Raw genomic sequence first — 24,457 nt, forward strand, 5'->3', positions numbered from 1 at the left:
AAAACTTCGTTGTCGCATCGCTATTCATGGACAAATAATTCCATGTTATTCACGAGACAGTAATGAATACGGAGCATCGTGTACAAAAATCCAAGAGAGGCGAGTCAACGTTCCAAATACCGTTACAACGAGATAAACTGTCGATACGCGATACGAGGTGGATCCTTGCATCGGCTTGTGCGCGAATAGCAGTGAATCGATCGGTCACGTATCCTCGGCGGCCGCGGAAAGGCTGCGTGGAAAACATAGACGACTTTGACGAGATTCCAACGCTAATTACGATTAATAGCAGCGCGCGTACGGGGTCTTATCATCGCTCTGCTCCACTTGACCGCCGCTATTTTCTAGGTCGTCATGCGCGATCTACTCCTCCTTTTTTTCTCTTCTCCGAGAGTAACATGACAGCGCATGCATGTCTTATTCGTCGGCTCTTAACGTCAACGTTCTGGAATGAAAGAGAGAAGTGCATTTTGAAAGCTCCTTATTACGGCATTTTTGTATCTGTCGACATTTTTGTTGTTTGTACGTGAGTAATTTTATCATTTTGAAAAAAAAAATTTGCAAGGTTCACTACAATGGCACATAACTAAGCTATACAATTAAACTAGGCTATAGTTAGGTTGAATTACAGTACGCGGGCGGTTTACTACAGTAAGGAACTTTCCGTTTAAATTTACCGTTATATTTACCAAGGGGAAATTTAGGAATGAATTATTTATCTAGGGAGCAATAAGATCGTTAGCGCGCTATTTTAACATACCTACTACTAGCCTACTCCGAAAATTCTTCATCGATCGCACATCCTGACACGATGGCCGGCGCGGCGGTACGAGGCGACCACGCTTCCCCATATTTACCCGTATAATCTCTTTCCGAGCATTAAAATACAAAGTAGTCGCATTACCATGACAAAACTGTCGGGTCAAGAGAGCCTGACACCGTCTGTGGGGGATTACGATCGGCGGTCGAGTCCGATATGCATATTCAGCGGTGCAAGGTCCACCTTGTGCGCGTAATCTTGCGCGCCTTTTGTTCATCCTCAGCCAATCCGCGCTCGCCGCGGCTTTTCCACTCGATCGTCAACACGTCTATTTTTTCCCCCCTTCGGATTCACGCTCGCGCTGAATTATCGCCATTGAATATTCGACGAGGCGCATCCTCGGAAATTCGACATTGAGTTTCGCACGTGTGCGCGATCCGCATTGTCATCGGCAACGTCGAGCTATGAAGAAACAAAAATATTAGAATTGAAAAAAACTTTTATTACCGATAAGGTCTCCGCAACCAAAAAAAACTTCGATGTAACGTAAACGAGCTTCGTCTACGGTCTCGTATAATATAACATGGATTTAAGAATAACTAAGAGAAGTATGATTTAATATAAATTAGCAAACAATATCACGCATAGATTAGAAAACTATATAATTCAACGATTTTATGCGAAATTCGTATATAACTAATTTATTCCTATTTATAAGCGTATTTCATTGCTTTGTCATCTACACGCTCATATTATACAATACGGAACTCTTCTTTTCCTGTAAAAGAACATGATTAATATTAATTCAATATTTAATTGCGGATTTTTATAAGACCTGAAATTAGATCAATATAGTTGGAAACAAATGACTCTTGACTCGGAACGGCAGCTGGTCAATTCGAACGGTGACCTCAGGGACTCTCGAGCAGGCAGCTCGCTCGCTGTTCCAATCAGAATGTGAAAGTTCAGGCTGCAAAAGGCTTGCTATGTTGGCCGGCTTTATGCGCAGCGCCGATACGCGCTCTCTCGCGCAAACATATATACATATACACCTACACCATTATTCGCTTTTTCCTGACTTCTGTCTATGCCTACTTAACATGGCTCATCCTACAGCCGATTTACACGACGGATGTACATGCATATTTGACGGCGGTCGAGTCATCGTGCTTTCGAGACGGAAGAGATATCTCCGCGCGTTTCATCAGTTGATCTCGGATACGGTGAATACATTCTCTTACAATTTAATGAGAGAAGGAGGTGATTAATTACGATCGGCAGAAACATCAGGCGCCTTTGCTTGAAAACGTTGTAACTTCGTCACGAAGCGCATTTATAAAATGCCGACATCAGCCGTAATTCGCACTTGAAAGCGAGGTATAGATACGTAAAATTGTAGAAAATGCCTCTTAGCGTTACGGGAATAATTAATCGCGTGTCTGGATATATTGTTCGCTTCGGAGATAGTTACGTCGAGGTCATTTATCGCTATGCTTGATTAAATTTCCCTCAACATGCACCTACAAATGCCACGCAATGCGTCAATTTCTGTAAATTTACATCTCTATTTACACTTAAGTTTTTTTCCCCTGCTAGAAGCTGGTGGATAGGCAAGAAGATTTTTTCCTTTGAGCTGTAGAAACGATAAATTACGTGAAAATAAATGTGAAATTAATTATATAAAAAAATTGTAGAAAGCGGTTAGCTATTCGTCCTCTTCGCAAAGTTTATAATCACTGCGTTTTCTTCCAGCGAACTGGGATGAATTCAGATTTCGATGCTTAACGTGCGCAAAAACAATTTCCGTGCTCATTTACGATAGTAGAGTTTCCATTCCTAAAATTTTTCCGTATAATAACGAATAACGTATCAGTAAGGTGCATTAATTCGTTGGATCATAGTAGCCTGACTTATGTATCGGCGTAAAAAAATGCAAGATGAAATAAAAAGAGCGAACTAGTTATTTCTTATTCTTCTCGTTATGTACATTTTAATACTTCGCTGAATACATAACCGTGCGCGTTGATTATTAAAGACCTAGCGGCCAATAAGTCAGACTACTATGACCCATCGAATTAATGCACCTTACTGGTATATACTGATATATACGCGTATACATGTAGATATATGCAGCACGAAAATTTTAATGTAGACTAATTTGAAGGCCAGATTGTGACTCTAGGTTAAATTTTTTGATTAATTCTCAAGCTCTCGAGAAAAGTACGTTAAACACATCGTTGCGCTGAGCCATCGGGCTGAACTCGTCGAAATTATACCGGCCTCTCAAGGGGGGGGGGGGCCGGATACGTGTCTGCCCACGTTTGTCACGTTTGCCACGTTTGCGACGCGAGAGCTGGTTCGCGACACGCGAGACAGGTGAATTCCGCGCCACTGCCGCAACTTGCGCGGCTTGCCGCTATTTGCATCGACGAGGATCTTTCTCTCCCGCGGACCCTCGCCCCCTTTTCTCCGTTCGCGCGACGCGGCAATTACGCCGTTCCCTCGAATACGTGCCAATAATACGGAGAGATACCGCGGTTAGAGCACGTAGAGCCGTTTTAGCCGTACACCGCGCCGCGCCGTCCCGTCGCTCGCGAATTCCACGCAAAATCCACGAGCCCGCATTCGGATTCTCGACGCCGTGAGATTGCGTTATTTTCCTCCGCGCACCTTCGGCTCTTTCATTAAATCGCTATTTATCACCGACGTCGAGTCGAGTGCAGTAAGTTGATTACGCATTCACGAGGCGATTCGATACGCGCCAGCTAACTCGACGAGACCCGACAAATATATATCCGGTATCGACAGGGACATAAATTTCAGACTCGCAGATACTTAAGTTCTTTAATAATTCCGATATCACCGGGAAAACGTGCTTTCACTGTGCATTACCTTTATTTAATTTCACCGTTCGAACTGATAGCGCGATAATAAGGTTCCCGTAAAGAATCTAATTCAACGATACTTATTTCACGGTGTAAAACGCCACCACGGTACTAAATCACATTCCGATCACTTGTAGCTCGAAGATTATGGACGAGGTAGAAAAATCTATGATGTAGTAAGAGCATGTGGGCGCACGAAACACATGATAGCAGTTCTCGCGAGGCGCGCAGACAAACGGTCTGCCCGTTCGTGTGCGCGTGCGGAGTCTCCGCGAGCCGTCATCGAGCATCATCGACGTAAACGGCGTGGGAAAGCCGGTCGACGACCCGGCTCCCGGTAAGGATGCCGTCAATTTTTAGGATCGCGTACGACGTGAGAGAAGCGTTTGGAAGATATCGCCGGAGAATTCGAACAGGTGAATCACGTACGGAAAATGCTCGTTCCGGTTTCGCCGTGACGAATATAGAGGGGTAAGAGGGGGAACGAGAGAGGACTCTGACAGACCAGTGGGTCAAAAGAATGACCGTTCTCTCAACCGCGCGGGGCCGGAAGGCTGGAAGGACGTCGTCGTGGAGAAGAGATTCCAGTGACTCTCCCACGTATGCGCGGGCTCGCGTTATCCGCCGTTTTCGCGGTGATTCAGCTTCAACAATAAACGGTGGGTTAGAGAACTCGCATATATACGCGGTATTCGATATTAACGCCTGACGAGCAGCGGGCTATAATCTCCGACGGTGCGCGAGTGCATGTGCGTATCGCGACCGCGGCGGATCGGCGGAAAGCAAGCGGACAGCAGCGCCGTTAAGCATCTGTCTGGTTAAGCAGCTATACGTTTAAGCCTATTCGTTTCGCGCCAGTGAGCTCCGTCTTGATCGCGAGATAGGGAAAAGATATACCTTTGCTGGTGGATCTTTAATTTGGATCGTGATAGATTCGTTTCAGGCAGATTGTGAAAAGCACGAAAGTATCGCCGAAAAAGGAAAACCTTGTTGATTGACATTGAAATCTACTACTTTCTCATCGAGCAATACCGTTATTAGATGAATTTATCCTCAAACAAAATTTATTATCGTCTATGAACAAAACATTGATATGTTAATATTGATACAATAGATAAACGTTTTGAATCGAATCCCAATGGAAGATCCATCGTGCAAGATTGTGAAGCAAAATCTGCTGTCAAATAAACTTGTTACAGGCAGAATTCGCCGTCGAGCGGATTCATTTTCAGCGAATTCGCCGTTGAACGGATTTATGATCAAACGAGGAGGTCGTCTCCGAGCGGAATCGCCGCGCAGTCCAACGTTCGGCGCGTAATTCACGCACGGCCGGCGCATTATTCACGGCGGGGCTACGCTAAATCCATAAAGATCTAGTCGTTCGCTCTCTCGCGCGATTACGACTTGCGCGCGTAAGATTTGCCCGCTCGTAGAACCAGTCCGCTCGTATAAGCGAGCCGAGTTCGTTTCGCGGAGACCCGCGCTTACGAATCACCGCGGCGGGCGGAGGTGAACGAAAGCAGATATTAATAACGCGCCGCGTATACATGATTGTTGCGTGGTCCCACCTTCGCCTCCTCTCCTCCCGTTCTCCTCTCTCTCTCTCTCTCTTTCTCTCCCTCTCTCATCGCGGTGCGCTCCACCTCCTTCCGACCACTCGCCTTTTCCTCTCTTTCTCGCTTTCTCGCTCTCGCCGCCTCTCTCCGTCCGTTCCTCGCCGAGTTCGCCCGGGTCGCTCGTTTCTCCATACCTTCCTCAACCTTAATGTTGCTCATATAGCGTAAGAGCATAGCGTGGAGTAGCATGCGAGAGAGCCTCGCCGGGGCCTCGCCGCGAGCAGGCACCGTGGGAACCTTTAGGCGGGCCTCACCGCGCGCGCACTCGCTCGTTCGCTTGCTCGCGCTCGCGCTCGCGGGGCCCTGTTCTGGACGCGTGTAACCTTGTAACCTCCACCGACCTCTCCCTTTCTCAATCTCCGTCTCTTCCCTTCCCTTCCCTTCCCTTCCCTTCCCGCCCTGCCGAGAGGCGCGCGTCTCCTCGCCCGTCCTCCTCTTCTCTCTCACGAGGTCTTCTTTCCGCTCCTCTTCGGTCGTCTCTCGGTCTTCGTCCTCCGCTTCGTCCTTCGTCCCCGTCGGCCGTATACACACCTCATAACGACGCGACAAGTCGCCTCGCGTGGTGGAAGAGTCTTCTTCCGAAGATGCGATCTCGATCTCGCGGCGATGATGGTCGATCGGTGAACGTCGGGACGCGCAACACGAGACACCGACGACGCCAAACGGTAAAGAGCGCGTTTGGAGAACGTAGGAGAGTTCGAGAGCGCAGTATGATGCGCGCTCTTGATTGCGATAAATGTAGCGTAATAAATTTCATACGCGTCAGCCTCACTTCGAGGATCGCTCAGGCAGTCCGCCGATTGCACGCGCGATAGCACGCTCTCGTCGCGCGTTAAGTTCGATCAATAATAAATTTCACCGTCAAAGCAGTAAATTCCGCACTCTCGGCAGCTTGTCTGGTAAACTATTGCGGCCCAGAAGATGAGACGGATTCGCTCGAAATAGGAAAACTTTTTAAGAATTGCAATATTTGCATGAACTATTTTGAGAGCAAGCTCGAGTCAGAATCATTTTATGATTTGATTACATGAATTACAGTAAAGTATTAAAATTAGTCTAATGAGAGGAAAGGAAGTACTTTTTAATAACACTCCGTGAGGACCAATATGATAAACTAATAGGAAGAAGTGGTTATTCTCGTGTTCTTCACCGAGTTTCCTCAATTTCAATGTCCCCCCCCCCCCCCCCCCCGAGGAAACTCATCAGTAACGACGGAGTTTGCCACAAAGTGTCCCTATTACTACACACGCTTGAATCGTCGGCCAAGTAAGCAAGCAAGCAAGCGAATTTTCTGTGGTCGGAACCGCGGGATAGGGCAGCGTCGAATTAGCGGGCCGTAATGGCGAGCTGCCGCCGTTCGTCCGGTTCGCGCGCTTACGTTCGGACGCTATCTCTCCCGTGCCACGGAACAGAACGGCCGTGAGGCCCGGCGGTAACGGCGAAGAGCGGTCGCCGACGGCCGAAGTCGGTAACCTTCTTTCCGGCGAAATTATCATAATGGCTCGGAACAGAAGCATGGCCCGGAGCGACCTCCGCTCTCGCCTGGAAACTGCCTCTCGCACGGTGCATACTCCTTACCCGGGGCATCTTCCGCGAGTCTAAAAGCGAGCTCTCCCGCGTGCGTGCGTGCGTGCGTGCATGCATGCATGCGTGAGTGCATGCGTGCGTGCGTGCGCGTGCGTGCGTGCGTGAACTGTTGCGCGCAAGAGCGTATTCGCGCGCGCGTGGTTATAGCGAGCCTCTCTCGCAGCCCTAGCCCGCTCTCGAAGCCGCCCCGCGCCGGGCAGGGGCAACGCCAGGTATACACACAGGTATATATCCCCTCGCACGGTAATTACGTGACGTATTAATACCAGTTATTCCGCGTCGACTGGTTCTCTCTCCCGGCCGGTCGGCCGTCTCGATCCGCAGGTGTATTCGGCCTGTTCTTTCTCCCTTTCCGCCAGTTTCTTACCTTCTCTCTCTCTCTTTCTTTCTCTCGTTCTTCGTCTCTCTCTTCTCGTGGTCTCACCTCGTCGAGACCACTGGTCCGACCTCCTCAAACGCCACGTCGCTCCGCCCGCGAAAAACACTCGCTCGCGTTTCTCTTAACGAGATACTTTTCCGAAGCGGTGAGACAGACTTCTTAAATGTCTCCGCAAATTGTGAGCGCTCGGCCGCGCGCGACGCAGCACCATCGAAGAGCGCACGCTCTGCTCTCTTCGCGCTCGAGAAAGCGCGGGGCAAGCGAGTTCTGGTCTTTCCCGCCTCTATCAGCTAAACGAGTTACAAAACAACGCGCTCGCGACGAGAGTCGCGAATGACTTTTACTCTCTCGGCACAAGTCGTTTTTCAATGGTACTTGATGTAACGCGTTTTCTTACCGCGTCGAAAATATATTCACGCTTTAATATGACGTACTTGGAAACGGAAGAATAATAAACCGTGAAAATTATTTGTTTCCTCGTAGGAGAAAACTTATAATTAGTCGAATTTCCTAAAGTTGCTAATATAAACAAACAAAGAAAGGAATTTCTATTTATTCATTAGAATTATAGAGAAAATTAGATTTCTTTCTTTAAATATAATGAACAAACATACATCGCTGTATCTCTGAAGAAGCTATAAATTGAGTGGGGCTATAAATGACTTCGAAATAGCGCTTATTACTTCAAGCCGCGCATTGTATCGACGTTGAAATCACGGAGGATCACACAACGGAAAACGAGAGCTTTAGGACGACGTAGAGTCGATCATTTTACAATTACCACGATAACCGATCGCGCACATTCGCGGGCGTTTTAAGTAAAAACCGCATCGAGGGACGTCGAGGTCATTTCTTTCCTTCCCTTTTTTTTTCTTCCAACGAAGGGACTTAGCGAGCGTATCTCGGATCTGCGCGCATCCCGCGCGCAGAGCCGTGGAGGAAAACAGCATGCCGAAGGCCCGTAAACGATCGAATATCCACTCCTCGGATCCCCGGGCCCATCGTGGTTCGGCCGAGCAAGTCGCAATCACGACCGTTAATCGCGGCGCGATTAACTCTCTCGAAAGCCGCTGCAAAAGTCCCGGCTGGATTCGAGGCGAGTTCTAGGAGGAGGATCGTCCCGTAGAATCCCGGCGTCTCCTCCTACCCGCGAAATGGAACGCGCGCGAGAAAGATTATCCTTGATACCGCTTGCCGCTGATACGGCGAACGCTGTGAAATAACATTATGGAATGATACAGCATATTTTTATAAGATACAAATCAATGAAATCGAGCCGGACGACTGGTGGTTTGGCAGTTTTATGCGTGCATTTCTATTGCTGCAGATTTGAAGAGTATCGTTTTATGTTCTCACCTTTGTTTCTACTTTAGATTATTTTTTCGCTTTGAACGTTTTCTTATTTTTCGTGTGCCTTTGTATATGTCAAGTCACATATAAATTAATGAATGACTATCTCCAATTAGATAATGGAATTTAGACACAGAAACGTTTTGAAACACAGCTTAATCGTTCCTGTAGGATATTGTATATCCATGTTCGCTGATAATATATCAGACTTCGACCGTGAAATTTTTTTTCAATACTGTAATCGATAATTGCGATATATCCTCAAGGATGATTATAGAAACCATTAATTTAAACGTTGATAAGCATCTATGATTAGCGAGTATATGCTTATGAAAGTGGGCCAAACACGATGGTATCTTTATGGGAATTTTCCAACCAGGCTAAATACGACTTGAGCACAAGTCCAATGCCGCGATTCCGCGTCGCTTTATCTCCGAAGGCGAGGAAAAGCTCAGCGAAGCGGATGACTTCGACGGAGTAGGAAATTAGCTCGGGCACGTGACGACGCGCGTTTATAAATACGGTCGCGCGTGACGTAATGCTCGCGCGAGGAAGATGAAGTGGAAGGAGGTGGAGTTCTCTTAACAGGACGAAGGATCGCCCGGGGCGTCCTGTCGTAAACCCGACTGTGTTCGCCGCCCAGAAGTTCGAGCTAACGAACTTATCGTCCGCGCGCGAAAGTGGGGAACGGCGCGCCTGATTAGGATCGGGATTACGCCGCGGAGTTCTCGAAGCCACATCGTGGAAACATCTCAATATTCGTGAGCGATTGCGGGCGATCGATCATATGAAATCATGTAAATTGAGAAACAAGTAACGTGAGAAATGGCACTTTGCATAAGTGGAATTCTTTAAATGCTATCGTGTTAAGATAGTCATGAATTTCGTCATGAAAGCTTCTACGTATTTATCTTGTGTAAAATGACGTTCATAATATGTCTTGATATCAACTAGATACTTACGGAAGTTTTCCATAATTTACTGATTAGATGTAAAGCCGTCAGTTGAACGGACTTGAATATCCGTCATAAATTACAAAACCTTAATAAGAGGATCATGGGTTATAAAGATAACAAAGTTTATGAGTTTTAAATTTACAGATTAGTTATCGAGAGAAACGAGTAAAGTTTAAATAAGAATTTTATGTTACATACTTACGTAAATTATTTTACTATTTAAAATTTTAGAACATTTTTCTATTTTAAAGAATAATTTATTATTTAAGATTGAATAGAGATTAATAGTGTTTAATGTAAATTTTACATTGTACTTCGAAACGATTAGAACGATTATAGCGAAAAAGCTTTATTTAATAAAATAAACTTTAAAAATTCCTAAATCAAATTTTCTCGCCCGATTTATCGCTGAAAATCGTGGCGATGCTGTTGAACCCTTAGGTATCGTGTTCGCATCTGTTATGTTCGCGCAAGGGCGGGAATATAGACCTTTAAAGTCGTCGAGGAGGGTCCCCGCGCGCGCTCCTGACCTTTCCATAGTCGCCCCTTAAATGTTGATTCGCATCGCGATATCGCGGGGACGCGCTCGACTATCGAGAGCCCTCGACAACGCGAGACAATGTTTCGGAAGCTATCCCAAACGTGGCATTACGTGTTTCTATGACTATCGTAAAGTCCGACTCTCAGGTTTGTAAGGGTGGGTTGACTTTTCGTGCAAGAATGATGCCTGAGACGAGCTCGAGGGGCTAATAACGATATACATGTATTGCATGTATTGTACTCAGAGGACTGAGAGGACTTCCGTAAAGAAACGCTTTAAGAAAAAAAATATACAATATGTACAAGAAGTACATATCGATTGAGTGTTTTGAATATGTCAAATGAAACTAATGACAATTCTAACTTTTTATTGCCATAAATTATAATAGAATAGCTAAAAAGAGCGCAAAAAGCCATAATGAATATTTCACGAAATAATTAGATAACATTTAATTTGAGAATGAATAATTTATGAAATAAAGATATAGCAGATTTGTCAGATAAGACATAAATGGAACTCATGTAAATCCCGTCATTAAATCTAATCATGAAAAGATACGAATGTAAATGTTAGATTTTGCCGCTTACTCGAGCTAAACACCCTTTCAATATAATTGACACAGTAATGATTGCGTTCGATAAATTCTGTTAAAAGATACGTCTAATTTGCTAGTACCTAAAGAACTAATAGCAGTCTTTTATTCGGGTAAAAACGATCGAGTTCTGTAATAGCAATTAACGTTCTCCGAATTATGTCACTTTTCTCGAGAGAAAAAGAACGCATGCGATAAGTCAGCACACGACAAACGTTGTGTAGCTGTTACCGAATTGATTGGCAGGCCGAACAAATGATGGGGTGGTAGCGACGAGATGACGGTTAAATACTTTAAAAAGATGACGCATTGCGCCGAGGACGCGCGGTTTCGTAAAGATGGCTGAAAGTCGAGCGTTTTTAACGTGCGGGAAGATCGTGGGAACCGGCTCGGTGCCAAGGTTATCGGAGCAAGTGCAACTGCCCGTAAGCAGGTAAGCAGCGCGCGAGCGCTGGTGTACACCTAGTAATTATTAGACGATCTATATGTCGTTTGATCGGCCTCGAGTCGCGGAACGGCCTTGCAGCTAGGCCGCGCGGTGTATTACACCAGCTCGATCTTCCGCAAATTACAATCTACGCGATTCCACCGTTGCCTATCACGCCAGCCCCCGTTGACGTTGACGTGCGCCGCGACACGTGGCAGAATTACGTAAATCCCTGTAGCGATATTCCCCGTACTGCGTTAGTTATTTGTCGGAACCTTATAGGCTTTCATTAAGCGGCTTCGCGTGTAATAATCGCAATGGCAAGTTGATGAAACAATATAGCTCCCGATTATATACAAAGTCGTATCTATCTGCTGCTGCAATTTATTGCAAGCGATAATTTTTTATGATTTAAAGTATACAATATATCTCTACTGGAAGATTGATATCATTGCCCCAACAAAATGTTAGGCTCTGAGAGCCATTCGTCTAATGCAGAAAAATGTTAAATATTAATTAAGGAAAAAGTATCTTGTTAATTCTATATCAGATGTGAATATTTTATGCTCTGAATGCCATATTAAAATTGTTTTGCTTTGCTCCGCTTTGCTCCGCTCGCCTGGTCTCTCTCTTTCTTTCTCTCTCTTTAGCCTCTTCAGGTCAGAACTACCGCCAAAGGGTATCTACCGGCACCCGTTTATTAGATATGTAAAAATTATTCCGTGTTGCATTACCCACCAATGCCACGCGATATGTTGCACATTTGCCGTCTCTTCTCGACCTCCCGCCCTTCCGTTATTCTACATTTCTATTCGCTCAGCTCGTCGCACACCACACTCGTCTCTTCATCGTTGATGATTGACCTTCGTCGATCCCCAGACATCTAGAGATTTTCGAGGAACGATTTGCGAAACCTACTAATGGATACTTCATCACGAGATGAACAAAAAAAGGTCCGCTCGAATCAACGATGGTATAAGAACAATCTCAGTTCCTGGCTCTTACGAACTGCCGCGTCACGCGGCATTAACATTCTCTCTGCGCTACGTGCAATCGAGAAGTATTCACCTGCGGCTATGCAAATTTGTTTTATTCTTTTCTTTTAAATATATCGATATGCAAGACAGAAATAAATGGCGTTTGCGAGATTTCAATATCAACTATCATAAAGTAGCGGTATCGCAATTACTTGTACGTTTGAATCTCCGTAATCGGGTTTCTAAGGGCTTGTAAGCTAAATCTCTCAATTTTGCGGCAAACGGACACCGAGATGGATAGATGTTGTACGTTAGACGCGAAATTGCAATTCTTCTGAGGGAAGAAAGAGACGTCAGAATGCAGAAGACTAGGAAGCTCTCCTGCTGTTATTATAGCCTTCCGTGGTAGGTTTGCCGCAGGGCCCTTACGCGAATGTATATTTTTCTTGCAAGTTCGTACATCAGGAATTAACCTCGCTCGAAGGGACGTGCGTATATAATATATCAGGAAGAACTTGACGTTCATTTTCATGTGAAATGTTCGGCAGAGAGGGAGAAAAGATTTCTAGATTTTATCGAGATGGTATAGAAAACTAATCGAAATTTTCAACACACAGATATTAATTATTTTTTTATCATAACATTTCATATAATTTTATCATTTTATAACGTATGTTACATGCATTTAATTTCTAATACTGATTTAAATTCTAACAATATAGTTTTATATTTTTATGAAACTGGAAACTTTAGGTCAATTCTATTAATATTATTTATAAGAATCTATCTCTAATATATTCCCAAATTGATGTCACATTTCTCTTCGAAGTCGATTAAATCGATGATGCGGATGCTTATGCGACGTTCGAGCTCTTCGTGCTCTTCGTCGTCGTTGATTAGACGAGAGCACGTGAGAAAGCATTGTCGACAAGGGCAAGAGAAATAGCCGATAGGAAGAAGCCGAGAGAAACGGGCGAGAAACTGGCACATCGCGATGATCGAACGAGTGGCGGCACACTCATGAGGTGGTCGGGCGCGCTCGAGGGATTTTGTTAAACGGTGGGCGAAGGCAAACAGCTCGAAGATGAGCGTTGGTACGTTTGCACGACGCCTAACCGATGACCCAATGACCTCGTGCGGTGGTAGGCTCATGTAGGTCGTCACCGTCGCCGAGGAGAGATCGTAGGCGGATGATTCGCCGGCTCTCTTTCTTTTACTCGCACGAACTTCTCTCTCTTTCTCGGTGCCCTTCTCTATATTGCTCCCTCTCTCTCTCTTCGTCACTCGCTGCAAACTCGCCTTTAGGAAAGCAATACTTGGGATGCTTTCCTCTCGTCGTGGTTCTGTTTTGATTTTGATGGAGTGGTCCTCTGGCAGAACGATGGTCCTTGAAGTGTATTTATTATAAAACTATTCTCTGAGTTTGTATGATGAGTCACCGGGCGTTCAGCAGGCAGGGATCGTTTACGATGCAATGCGACAGTTAACGTGTTTTTGTACATCGGTAATAAAAATAAGAGGTGAATGTGAGGTTGTTAATTAGTTATCTAATATCTAAAATTAAGATTATAAATTATTAAATATTTTATGCTACTGTTAATGTAATTAATGTAATTAAATAATCATCAATATTGAATATATTAATATTATATTTAGTATTAATTTAGTATTATATTTAGTAGTATAATTTAGTTAATATTTTATTATTATCGATCATTGATTTTTTCTTCGAGATTTTAACATTTCCTGCATCTCGAAGGTTCAAAATCAAGATTACCTTGAACAATCCGCAATGCCTTTCGCATATTGGGCACACGACAGGGTGTTGAGTACACGCACTTACATTTCCTTTTGCAATTTCACGAGGCTTCTGCTTTATGGCACGCCAACGACAATATTTTATGCCGGGTAATTAACACCTCGCGTCAACCCCGGCACAATCCCGGACGAAACTGCGCGACTTCCTCGCGCGATAACCGAAGAAGCCGCTTCTAGAGCGTCGTAAAACATTGGACGAAGGTGTCGCGGATCGATAAACACGACGGCGAATCGTCGAGTTTCACCTGCATGGTATTTAGGTCCGTATCGCGCCATAGAGACGATCGGCGCCGCGCGTATCCGTTAAGATCGGCACGGACGTGAGAAATATCGGCCGACAATATAAACCGATGACATGCAGGAAAGTTTCACGAGCGTAATCGAAGACGACTCCCGTTCCCCGCTTTCCTGCGGGTATGTCCGCGCGCGAGGACACTAAACCAGGCTTGTCCGGAACCGCCGCGGAGTTTATGTTAATGGCCCAATATTTCTTCTCCCGTATAAGCATTAATTCTTACAGTCCATGCTTCAATGCTGAAAGTGGTATGTAAATGTGATCGCCAGGTGTTAACAGGGTAGGCCATTGAATCCTTAGCATGTGTGAAATTAAACAAATCGTTAATATCATTTAAAAAGCTACGCTAGCGATTCATTGTTACATTTATCATTTCTTAACTTATCGTTTATTGCGTTGCACATATGTGTGCAACGTGTAAAATAGTTTCTATCGTTATATTCTGCATCACAGTACATTACATTTATTGGAATTCATCTTAACTAATCAGAAGTAGCACATTTATCTTCTTTCTATTGTAAAGTTCTTGAAAGTTTGTTGTGAAACTGTATTTCTGCACTGTATTGGTTTCAGATTAATGTAATTCCCATTCGATAATTACTCAAAGTCCTTATATTTGAAATATGTAGATAGATGTACAAAGTTAGCTATCCAAAGCACCTCGGTTTTTGAGCAAAAGATACGTGTAAATATAATAGTATATTACCGCGAAATCGCTCTGCTATATGGAGGATTAACGAGTAGGGAGTCGCTAATGGCTCTTGATAACAATGCCGGAGCACCTCGTAATAAATTAATCAGCATACAGGAAACGGCCATACATTTGTAAGCAAACGATCGACGTCATTCGTGGTTGAATTCCACGCGAATCTACGTTCGCCAGCGGCCGATCGGAATATTCATACGCGCGCGAGACGGTTTATTGACTCGCGCTCTGAAATCCTCCAGAAAATTCGGACCGTCCGCGTCCCAACAAATAAGCGGAGAAGGTCCCCGCGTCGCCACGTATTTCTCGATCGCGCTACCGTTCGCCTCTTAAAATTATGCAAATCCTCGATTACTGTTCATCGAATGGCGAGCATAAAATCCGGACGACCGCAATAAAACAACGCCTACAGAAATAATAAAACGCGCAGAATTTTTCCACGCGAAATCGAAGTCAACGTTGACAGTAAACGGAATGAGATACGGGGGGTCGCATTCTTCATATTACATATATAAATCGGTTCAATTTTCCTGCGTACATGTTCTATGCAAATTCGTCGGGACAAGTCTTAACTCACGTTTGACTAGGATTATCGAAAGCAGTGCTTGTTTGCCGACCGCAACGAGGAAATCATCGTAGTGTATTGTCCGTTGGCGCTTCTTGAATCTATTCGACGCGGAGAGAAACGCTTTCACGACACATTTATCTGAACACCTAGCAAATCTGCGCGACATACGATGTACAGACAGACACGGGCGCACGTGCGCTCTTGATCTCTCTCTATTTCTCTCTTTTTTCTCTCGTTTTATCTGATTCATGCGTGCAATCTCGGCATAGCCGTGTTAAATTTCTAAGTCGTACGTCACGAGCGCTAATGAAATTCCTTTGCCACGTCGCGTCCCGTATAACCGTCTTAATCAACGCGGCTGTCGCCACGAAACGAAAAGAATTAGCATTTTAAATCACGCGCTCCGCGGGTGCTCGCCACCCCCCGCGCCTTCGCGGCACCGACTTCTTGTCCCTCCCGGCCTTCCCGTCCGACCTACGGGGCCCCCACATCTCATCCCGGTAATTCGTTTATTATTATCGAGGCGGATCGGAAGATTGATCGTCACTCTCCCCGATGTTTATAATTATTTCGGGCGATACCACGGCGCGTTCACGTTGTACGTCACGCCGGGACGGACGCGCTTCGCCCCGTCTTCTGGTGGACACACACGCACGTGAACGGGGGCCCCCACCTACACATCGTAACGCGCGAATCCAGCGCTCACCGACCGCGCGTCCGTGTGCGCGAGAGGAAGAAAGCGATAGGTTCGACCTCGGCGCTTTTTTTTTCCACCCGGACGGATACCTCCCCTCCCCTCCGATCCTCTCCCGTACCCCCCTTTTTTTCGAACTGCGCGCCAGGATCATCAATCTGCGTCCCGCGGACTCCTTCGAGGATACGCTACGCGTTCGCCGCCGCGAAGATCGCTCAGGGTCCCTGGTGAGGTCTCTCCGATACGCGTCAAGGTTCTCCCTTTCGCCCCCCCCCCCGCCCGCCCCCTCGTCTCCTCTCGAGAATTTCCGCGATTCTTCCGCTTTATCGGTGTATCACGGCCTCGCGCGACAATCAACGGACACGTCCGCGCTAATGAAGCCACGTCGTTTTGACGAATGGCATTATCGTCCGCCGAGAGAAAGCATAGCGCAAAATCTCGCGTCGGACAGATCTTTTATTGTGGCTTCGACGTGCTTCACCGTGGTTCACGTTATTACGAGTTGATCCGAGCGACCTTCGGCACTGAATGGTCGCGATGACTTCACTTGATCGTTACGCGTGAAAAATCTACCGTTAGCGGCTACCCTTTGTCAACGAGATAGTCCTTTATTAAAGAATCCATCTAATCTGAAAGAAAAAGGCTATTTTTGTCGATTTTAGAATTCCACAATCGACATTGGTGTTCGATGCTGGTCGTAATTCCATTTAGTGGAAGGCTACATGAAAAATTCATGATCATTCATAGTCAGCACACTCTCATTTCTTTCGTTAGTTAAAGTCCTGTTTCGATTTAAAAGCAAGACCCTTCTGAAGGTTCATTTTTTACTCTTACCTTTCAGTGCATTAGGTAATCGAGTGTATAAGAATTTTTATCCCACTAAATAATAAATAAAAGTAAAAGTATTTTAATAAATATTACAGTACATTAAATTCGGGTCTGCAATGATCGGTCAGAAATTTGATAACTAGTTACAACATAAAGAAATTTAAGCAAGATCTACTTTTTTATTTCGAATTTTTGTATCAATATTGATTTGCATTAATCTCTATTGCTAAATATCTTGACGTTGATGATAGCTTCATTAAATTAAGGTCAATTTATCGCTTTCTCATTTCTTCGGAGATTTAATGCTCTTATTTCATTCGCGTGGAAAAATCCGGATTAGATCTAATCAACGGGAAACCCCATTTTTTCCGGCACCCTGATCCACCGCCATAACTCGCTCTCGCGCTACAAGTCACTATAATCGTTCTTATCGAAGAGAACATTATATTCGGCGTTTCCAGACGAGATTTATCATCATTGAACTTTGATACGAATGGAATTGTTATGCGATATAAATGTGCATGCAAAAAGTTCACTTTTTGCTGGAAAAATTTCTTTATACTACTTTTATATCGCGGAACGTATTCATATATCTATTAAAAATACTATATAATCTATTGTCTACATTCGAATATTCAACTTTAAACTCTGTTTTCTAAAGAATTAAAATTACTTTTATTGTTTCCCTATAAAATTTTTGCTTTTTCCACTTGAAACATCTGGTATCAACTTGTCAAAAAATAATGGCCATTCAAAAATAACAAAGATTCGGCTTCGGTGAAACCTTCGGTTGGCAGCAGCCGGGAGTAAAAATAATAAATACAAATGTATAACACATAATAGCAAATAATAATAAATAATAAATAATAAATAAAATAAAAAATTAATATTTGTTATAGCAACATTTATTCCAATGTCAAATCGATTCCGATCGGCTCTTGTCCAACTTACATCTCAATAATTAAAGATAGCGATAAACCGTCACTAACAACGGTACAAAATACGGTGGCAACTATCGGGAATCGCGGCGCGGCGCGGCGCGGCGCGGCGCATCAGCATCGTGGTGAGTCTTTTAACGAGGAGAAACCACACGGATCGATGCGGTTAATCCAGCGCGGCGGAGACGGTATCGCCTGATTGCGGCTACGACGTCACGCGGACTGCTGCTAAGGTACGGAGCCAAGGCGAGCGAGCGGTCGGCTCGGACTCGGATAGATGGCTACGGTGGTAACGGTACCGAATCTGCATACACCGTACCGTATACACGTTTACGCCGCGCCGCGCGCGCAGTCGGCGCTATCGGGGAACCGCATCATGCTAATTCGCATCCTCCGCCGGCCGTTGAGATTCTCTCGCGCGGATCGTCCCTCGCCGGGGACCACGGGCGTCCCGGTTTCGCTCGCGAAACCCAGCCAGGTCGATACGCGCGGCTATTCCCATCTGTCCGGTTTTCTCCTTGTGGAATACGCCGTTCCCGCGAGCGATGCTTTAGTCCGTTGATTTCCGGAGGATAAATGTGTTAGATATCGATAAAACAATAAATTAATAGACGCATGCATATGATATGTGTATGCCTGCGAGCGAAAGCGTGTATTAACACAAAATAGCAATATATAAATGAACCGCACGTAAAATACGACAATTAAATACAGGCACATACATATATATGATATTGTATATAAAAAAATTAAATATCGGATCAAATATTTCGATTAAAAATATCTCTTTTGAGATTCTCTTTCCTTTCTTATACTTTTCTTATGCAATTTGGGCTAATTTTATTCCTTCTTACTCTGTTAACTTTTTATTTCATTTGTCGATCCTCGTCGCTTTTCCATTTCCACAAATGCTCATCTATGATTTTCGTACACGATTGCGATTTGGAGAAGGCGGGTCGAGATGTCGGCGAAGGAAACGGAGAGAAAAAAGGAGTGCAGTCGCGATGAATCACTCTCGGCAATATCGGACGATCTGGACAAGCTCACCCGCATGCTCAGAACATGTTTATCTCCGATTTCGCGTGTCAACTTTGCGTCATTGTATGCGATTTCCCTCTCTTCCTCATCGCCTCATCGTCGATGCATCGATATCGCGGAAGTGCGGCGCCGCTGTCCGGAGCGTTAAATGGGACTTTCGTCGATCGCTCCTCGCGCTCTGGAGGGGACGACGGTGGACCCTCCCGTCTGGATCCCTCATGTGGATCCCTTTCGCGAAGAAAGGTGAGAGCGGAGAGGGATGGGACCGGAACGACGTATGGAGAGGCGAATAGAAAGAGAAGCGACGGGATGGAGAAGGAAGGAAGAGAGGAGAGCAGAGCCCCATTCCTTCGTTAGAGCCGCGGGGCGGAGGTTGGCATCCAGGCGCTTCTCAGCGGGGCGCCGTTTCTTCGAGTCTCGGCTCTCTCGAGCAGGAGAATCTCGTATGTGAAAGACTCCCTTCCTCGCTCCTCATCTTCTTCGTCGTCGTCGTCTTCTTCTTCCTCCGTGACCGCTGCTTCTCGTCCGTTCTCCGTTTCGCTTTTAACGTGCCACCCTCTCCCGGTCCCGCATCACCGCTAGTCTCTCTCGCGAGCTAGAGCGAGCGGTCTTTCTCTCGCGCTCGCCGTCTCGCTCTCGAGTCGCTATCTCTTCCGAGAACACGAGCGCTGCATCGCGCCGCGTCGGTACGCCGTACGTACGCCTACGCGTTGTTACGATCGTCGCAATTTGCCGGGGTACGTCCTAGACGGTGTTCCCTTTCGGCTGAGGGGTTTAAGTGTGCTCTCAATGCTCTCGCTCTCTCGGTTCCGCGTTCCGAAGATCGAGAGTCCTCTAGAATGTCATCGAAGCTGCGTCGTCCTCTTAAGATTCGCGATCATTTTAGTCTGATGCTATTAATATTACATTAATATTAATAACTGAAAAGACTTAGCGTACACGGAAAAGTACATAAGCCCCAAAAATAAAAGTATAAGACAGATAAAAGTAATGCATTATTTACTTTAAAAAAATGCAAAAAGATGTCTTATAATCTTTACATTAATTCTGTATTTAATATTTTTATAAAACAGATAGTTCTTTGTACGTATATCGACTTTAGTATTTGGAATCTTCTTTCACGAGAAAAGTAATTTTCTGGAAATATATAACTTATCTTGCCTGATGCTTTACATCTTTAATTGATATATATTATAAATGATAATTATTATTATACCATAATGTAGCAGTATAAATAATGATTATTGCTAATTTAAAATTTCTAGGAAGAAGACAGACAAGTTGCGAAATTATTATTCTAAATTACGTGGAAAAGTCCAACCTTGAGACGCCTCAAGTTTCCACGTATCCAACGCATTTAAATAATTCACGTTATTCGCTTCAATACTCAAGAAGTTGAGGCGCAGATTTGCGAAGGCTCGTCGGCAGCTCGTTCCGGTCGCCTCGTTTTCAGCATTGTCACGCGCACGCGTTGCCCCGTCATTTGCCAATTATCGCGAGTGAAAGCACACTCGAGTAACGCGAAGTAATTGCGTTACGCGGACAGATGAGCGCAATCGCATATACGCTCGCACGGCGGACAATCGCGCAAGAACACGCGCGGTCGTTACTCAACAGAGTAATCGCGTCGTCGTCCACCTCCTCCTCCTCCTCCTTTTCGTATGTGTGTACGTGTAGTCCGCGTGCGGAAAAAATGCGCGGTCCGGTAATAATCGCGGTAATCGCGCCCGGAGAATGCGGCAGAGGCACGTTTATAAGTACGTAACGGTTTGCAGGACATCTCGCATGATCGCGCACGGAAAGGCACGGACGTCGCTCGCGATCAAAGCCCGCAGGAAGTCACCGATCGATAACCAAAACCGCGAAGAAAATCCGCGAAGAACGAATCTTAATCTTAATCTCGTTATTCGCGAAAGAGTAGACTCGTTGGAAGAAAAATAAACATATAGAATTAAAATTATTTATAATATAAAATATTTATTTAGCTAGATTTAAATTGAATTAAGTTTATGTAGACCGCGTCATGTTCGAGTATTCAAAGTTTATGACGTGATATATTTATTGAATAAATATATAATATACGTAATTATTTTAAGTGAAGACACACAATTGCTATAAGAAAAGATATAACGATTTTTATTAGACATGCTGATTGTAACAATCATTATTCCAGATTGCAATATTGAACACTTCTGTCTAGCGAAAAGAATAACATAATACCTAATGCAGCAAGATTACAAATTCTCTCAATAACGCACGTGTCTCGGCAAAAAAGCGGTAACTCCGTAAAAAAGGTAAATCCGTCGAAATAGTATGCCTAGAATTGCAGCGGGCATTAACCTCAATGATACGACGATGATGATGGGGATAATGATGATGATGATGACGATAATAATGGTCGGTCGATGAACCGGCACGGCCGCGCCGCGCCGCGCCGGCACAGCTTTCGGCGAAATTTGTACGGCTGCGATCGAATCGGCCGACACCGGCGGCGTCTCTCGTGCGATCGTATTTGCGTGTACTTGAACGTGCCGCACGTTATGGCACGTACCGCGCGGCGTGTATTTGCCTTTGCACAATATTTGCAGGCACTCGAGAGTATCGCCGCGAGAGACTCATCCGGGTTCCGGTACAGGTGTCGTGCCTTCTCCCGTGGTCATTCGCGTCGCCGTCCCGGTGATTTCTTGGAAGTGGCTAGCGCACGTAGCGAAGTAGTGTACGCGGATAAATGAGCGGCGTTATGTATCCCTCCCCCCCAGCTAAATCCTCCGTTGCGAGGCACGAATTGCCCGAACGGGTCTCTCTCTTTCTCGCTCACAGCGAAGTGGACCGTTAGCCACGCGGTGGTTGGCACGAGCGAAGTCCGAGGAGAGGACCTGGACCTCCGTTCGTTACGTCACGCCAGTCTGATGAGGATGATCGCCCTGGGCGACATAGAAATTCGCGTTATAGACGTGCATGGCGCAATCCGTTTGTCAGATTTTTTGATCGCGCTGATCGAACGAATGAGCAAAAGTGCCCTTGGTGCTTAGGAGGGTATTCAAGGATACGACCGTCGATACTTTATGCTTAATCAAGGTTAACGGTACGTGGCTCGTCGCTAAATCGCGCGCGTCTGATTCTTATCTCGCGTTGACGTTAAATGTACGAAACATTGATACAATAATTCATACGTACTGATAGTGAATGTATATGTATCTCTGAAAATGAGCTAGGTACGGTTTAGATAGATATTTCAACCAGGGATATTGCGTTACCGAAAAGTGAAAGAGCCCGTTTCTCCTTTATGCCGGAGTCGCGAACTCGATGACGCGTGACTGCATAGATAAATCTTATTGCGCAACAGGCTTATCAGGCTCCCCGCGTACGTTGAAATTTTCCTAGAAACCTCGAGACAGTTTAAGAAAGGGATGGATGAAGGTCACACGTAAAACTAGGACGAGTTAAAGCGCGTTGGCGTTTTAAAGCGAGATGTACAATTACAAATAATTTATGAAAGTTACATTTAAAAACTTCTACATTTTGTACTTTTAAAGAGAGAGAGAGATGTAAGAAATAAGATTGCAGTTTTGATATATTTTATATTTTTCATCTGTTATCTTTCTAGCTCTTCGCATGTAATACTTCAAGACGTTCGGATTCCGCAAGCTCGATCGCTTCAACTAACTTCGCCGTCTTGATCCGTAGACCTCGGGACAAGACGGTACAGAGACCGTACCGTGTAACGTGAAAGCGAGATCAGCAACTTAGGTAGAGGCGAGTCTTCACATTATCAAACGACGCCTTCTATTTTTCAGCTGTGCAGAGGGGGCGAGTGCCGCCGTCGCAACCCTCGCTGCCGGGTCTGCCGGGCCAGTTCGCCCTGACGAACGGGGACGCGGTTGCGTGTGCCAGCCTAAACGGACACTCTTACCTCTCGTCGTATATAAGCCTGCTGCTGAGGGCGGAGCCCTATCCGACCTCGAGATACGGCCAGTGCATACAGTCCACCAACATCATGGGCATCGACAATATCTGCGAGCTCGCGGCGCGGCTGCTCTTCTCGGCGGTCGAGTGGGCCCGGAACATCCCGTTCTTCCCGGATCTTCAGGTGACGGACCAGGTGGCCCTGCTCAGGCTAGTGTGGAGCGAGCTGTTCGTCCTGAACGCGAGCCAGTGCTCGATGCCCCTCCACGTGGCGCCGCTTCTAGCGGCGGCGGGCCTTCACGCCTCGCCGATGGCGGCCGACCGCGTGGTCGCCTTTATGGATCACATCAGGATCTTCCAGGAGCAAGTGGAGAAACTCAAGGCGCTCCACGTCGACTCCGCGGAATACAGCTGCCTCAAGGCCATCGTCCTCTTCACCACCGGTGAGTCTGAGATTATTATTCGATCGCTCGACTATTCTCGGTTTTTAACTTGAGTTAGAATCTACTTAAATACTCCCTCCCTCTATTCCAATAAAAATATATGATGATAAATTGTGATTCGTCATAATTCAAAATACTTCTAAAAATAGATCCGCGAGTTTTATTAAAAAGTCTTAGTTCTGCATTCTCTGGAAGTTTTTTTTTTCAAGCTCTGTCAAGCCGTCATTCTTTTTGTCGAAGAAAAAAGACTTACTTTACGATATATATAAGACATTATATCTTATGAAATATTATCTAGACATCACGAGCGCACGATGACAGATTCGTCGTGAATTCCTTTTGAAAAATGCGTCGGGAGAGCTAGAAAACCATTCGCGTTTTTGCGTCTAGCACGAGCCGTGGGTCTTGACGACGTATTCCCTACGCACAACGATACTTCGGTCGTCGGCCGTATTACCCGCGTCTGCCTGCCTGTCCCGCCTATAATCGTCATGACGATGCTATCTCGAAGATGCTCGTTGTCACGTAGCCGCGATCCTCGACGGGCCTAGAGAGGCGCGCTAGCAGCGCACCGAGAGGGACAATGCTCTTTCTCTTCCCCCCGATCGCGAAGCCTCACGGTTCCTGTACCACATACCGGGTGGCAGGAGAGTGAGGAGAGCGTGCGCCGGAAGAACTCTCCGAGCGTAAGCGGAGAGTGGTTCTCTCTATTTCTCTCCCCATCTCCCTCTCGCTCTCTATGTCTCTCCAGAGGAGATGTACGCTTTCTCGACGTCGTCCGTTGCTCGCTGACCGCGGGCACCGTCTAATCGACGTGGCAGAGATATTATCGCCGCCGGTACGCCTGCGACTGTCATCCAGCAGCGAGATCCCCGTCGGGACCAGGAGACGACGGCGACGGGATGACGACAATTCACTGACGTAACAATGTGTAACGCCGCAGCGACGTCGGTGGCGGCGGCGGCGGCGGCGACGCGGACGTACGTAGGTACGTACGTACCTTCGTTGTGTCGCGATCGTCATCGAGCCGTTGAGACAATGCGTTTCTCCACTTCTCTCTGTCCGTCTCCCGCCACAACGTGTTCTCGCTCCCCGAAGCCAATCTCTAGTCCCCGGTATCTATCTCCTCCCTTTTCCCTCTATCTCTCTCCCT

General features: G+C 45.8%; 1 protein-coding gene across 2 annotated transcripts in view; it reads left to right on the forward strand.

The window, feature by feature from the left end:
• Svp (steroid receptor seven-up, isoforms B/C) overlaps positions 1–24,457 on the forward strand; it is a 121,034-nt gene that overhangs the window by 31,804 nt on the left and 64,773 nt on the right. For both annotated transcript variants that reach the window (XM_071709239.1, XM_071709240.1), the window contains exon 3: positions 22,753–23,304. In XM_071709239.1, coding sequence (XP_071565340.1) covers positions 22,753–23,304 — 552 coding nt within the window. The remainder of the gene's footprint in view (positions 1–22,752; positions 23,305–24,457) is intronic.

Source organism: Temnothorax nylanderi, unplaced genomic scaffold (assembly GCF_030848795.1).
Source record: "Temnothorax nylanderi isolate EJ_2023f unplaced genomic scaffold, tnyl_v1.0 TNYL_tig0075_pilon, whole genome shotgun sequence".
NCBI classification, from domain to species: domain Eukaryota; kingdom Metazoa; phylum Arthropoda; class Insecta; order Hymenoptera; family Formicidae; genus Temnothorax; species Temnothorax nylanderi.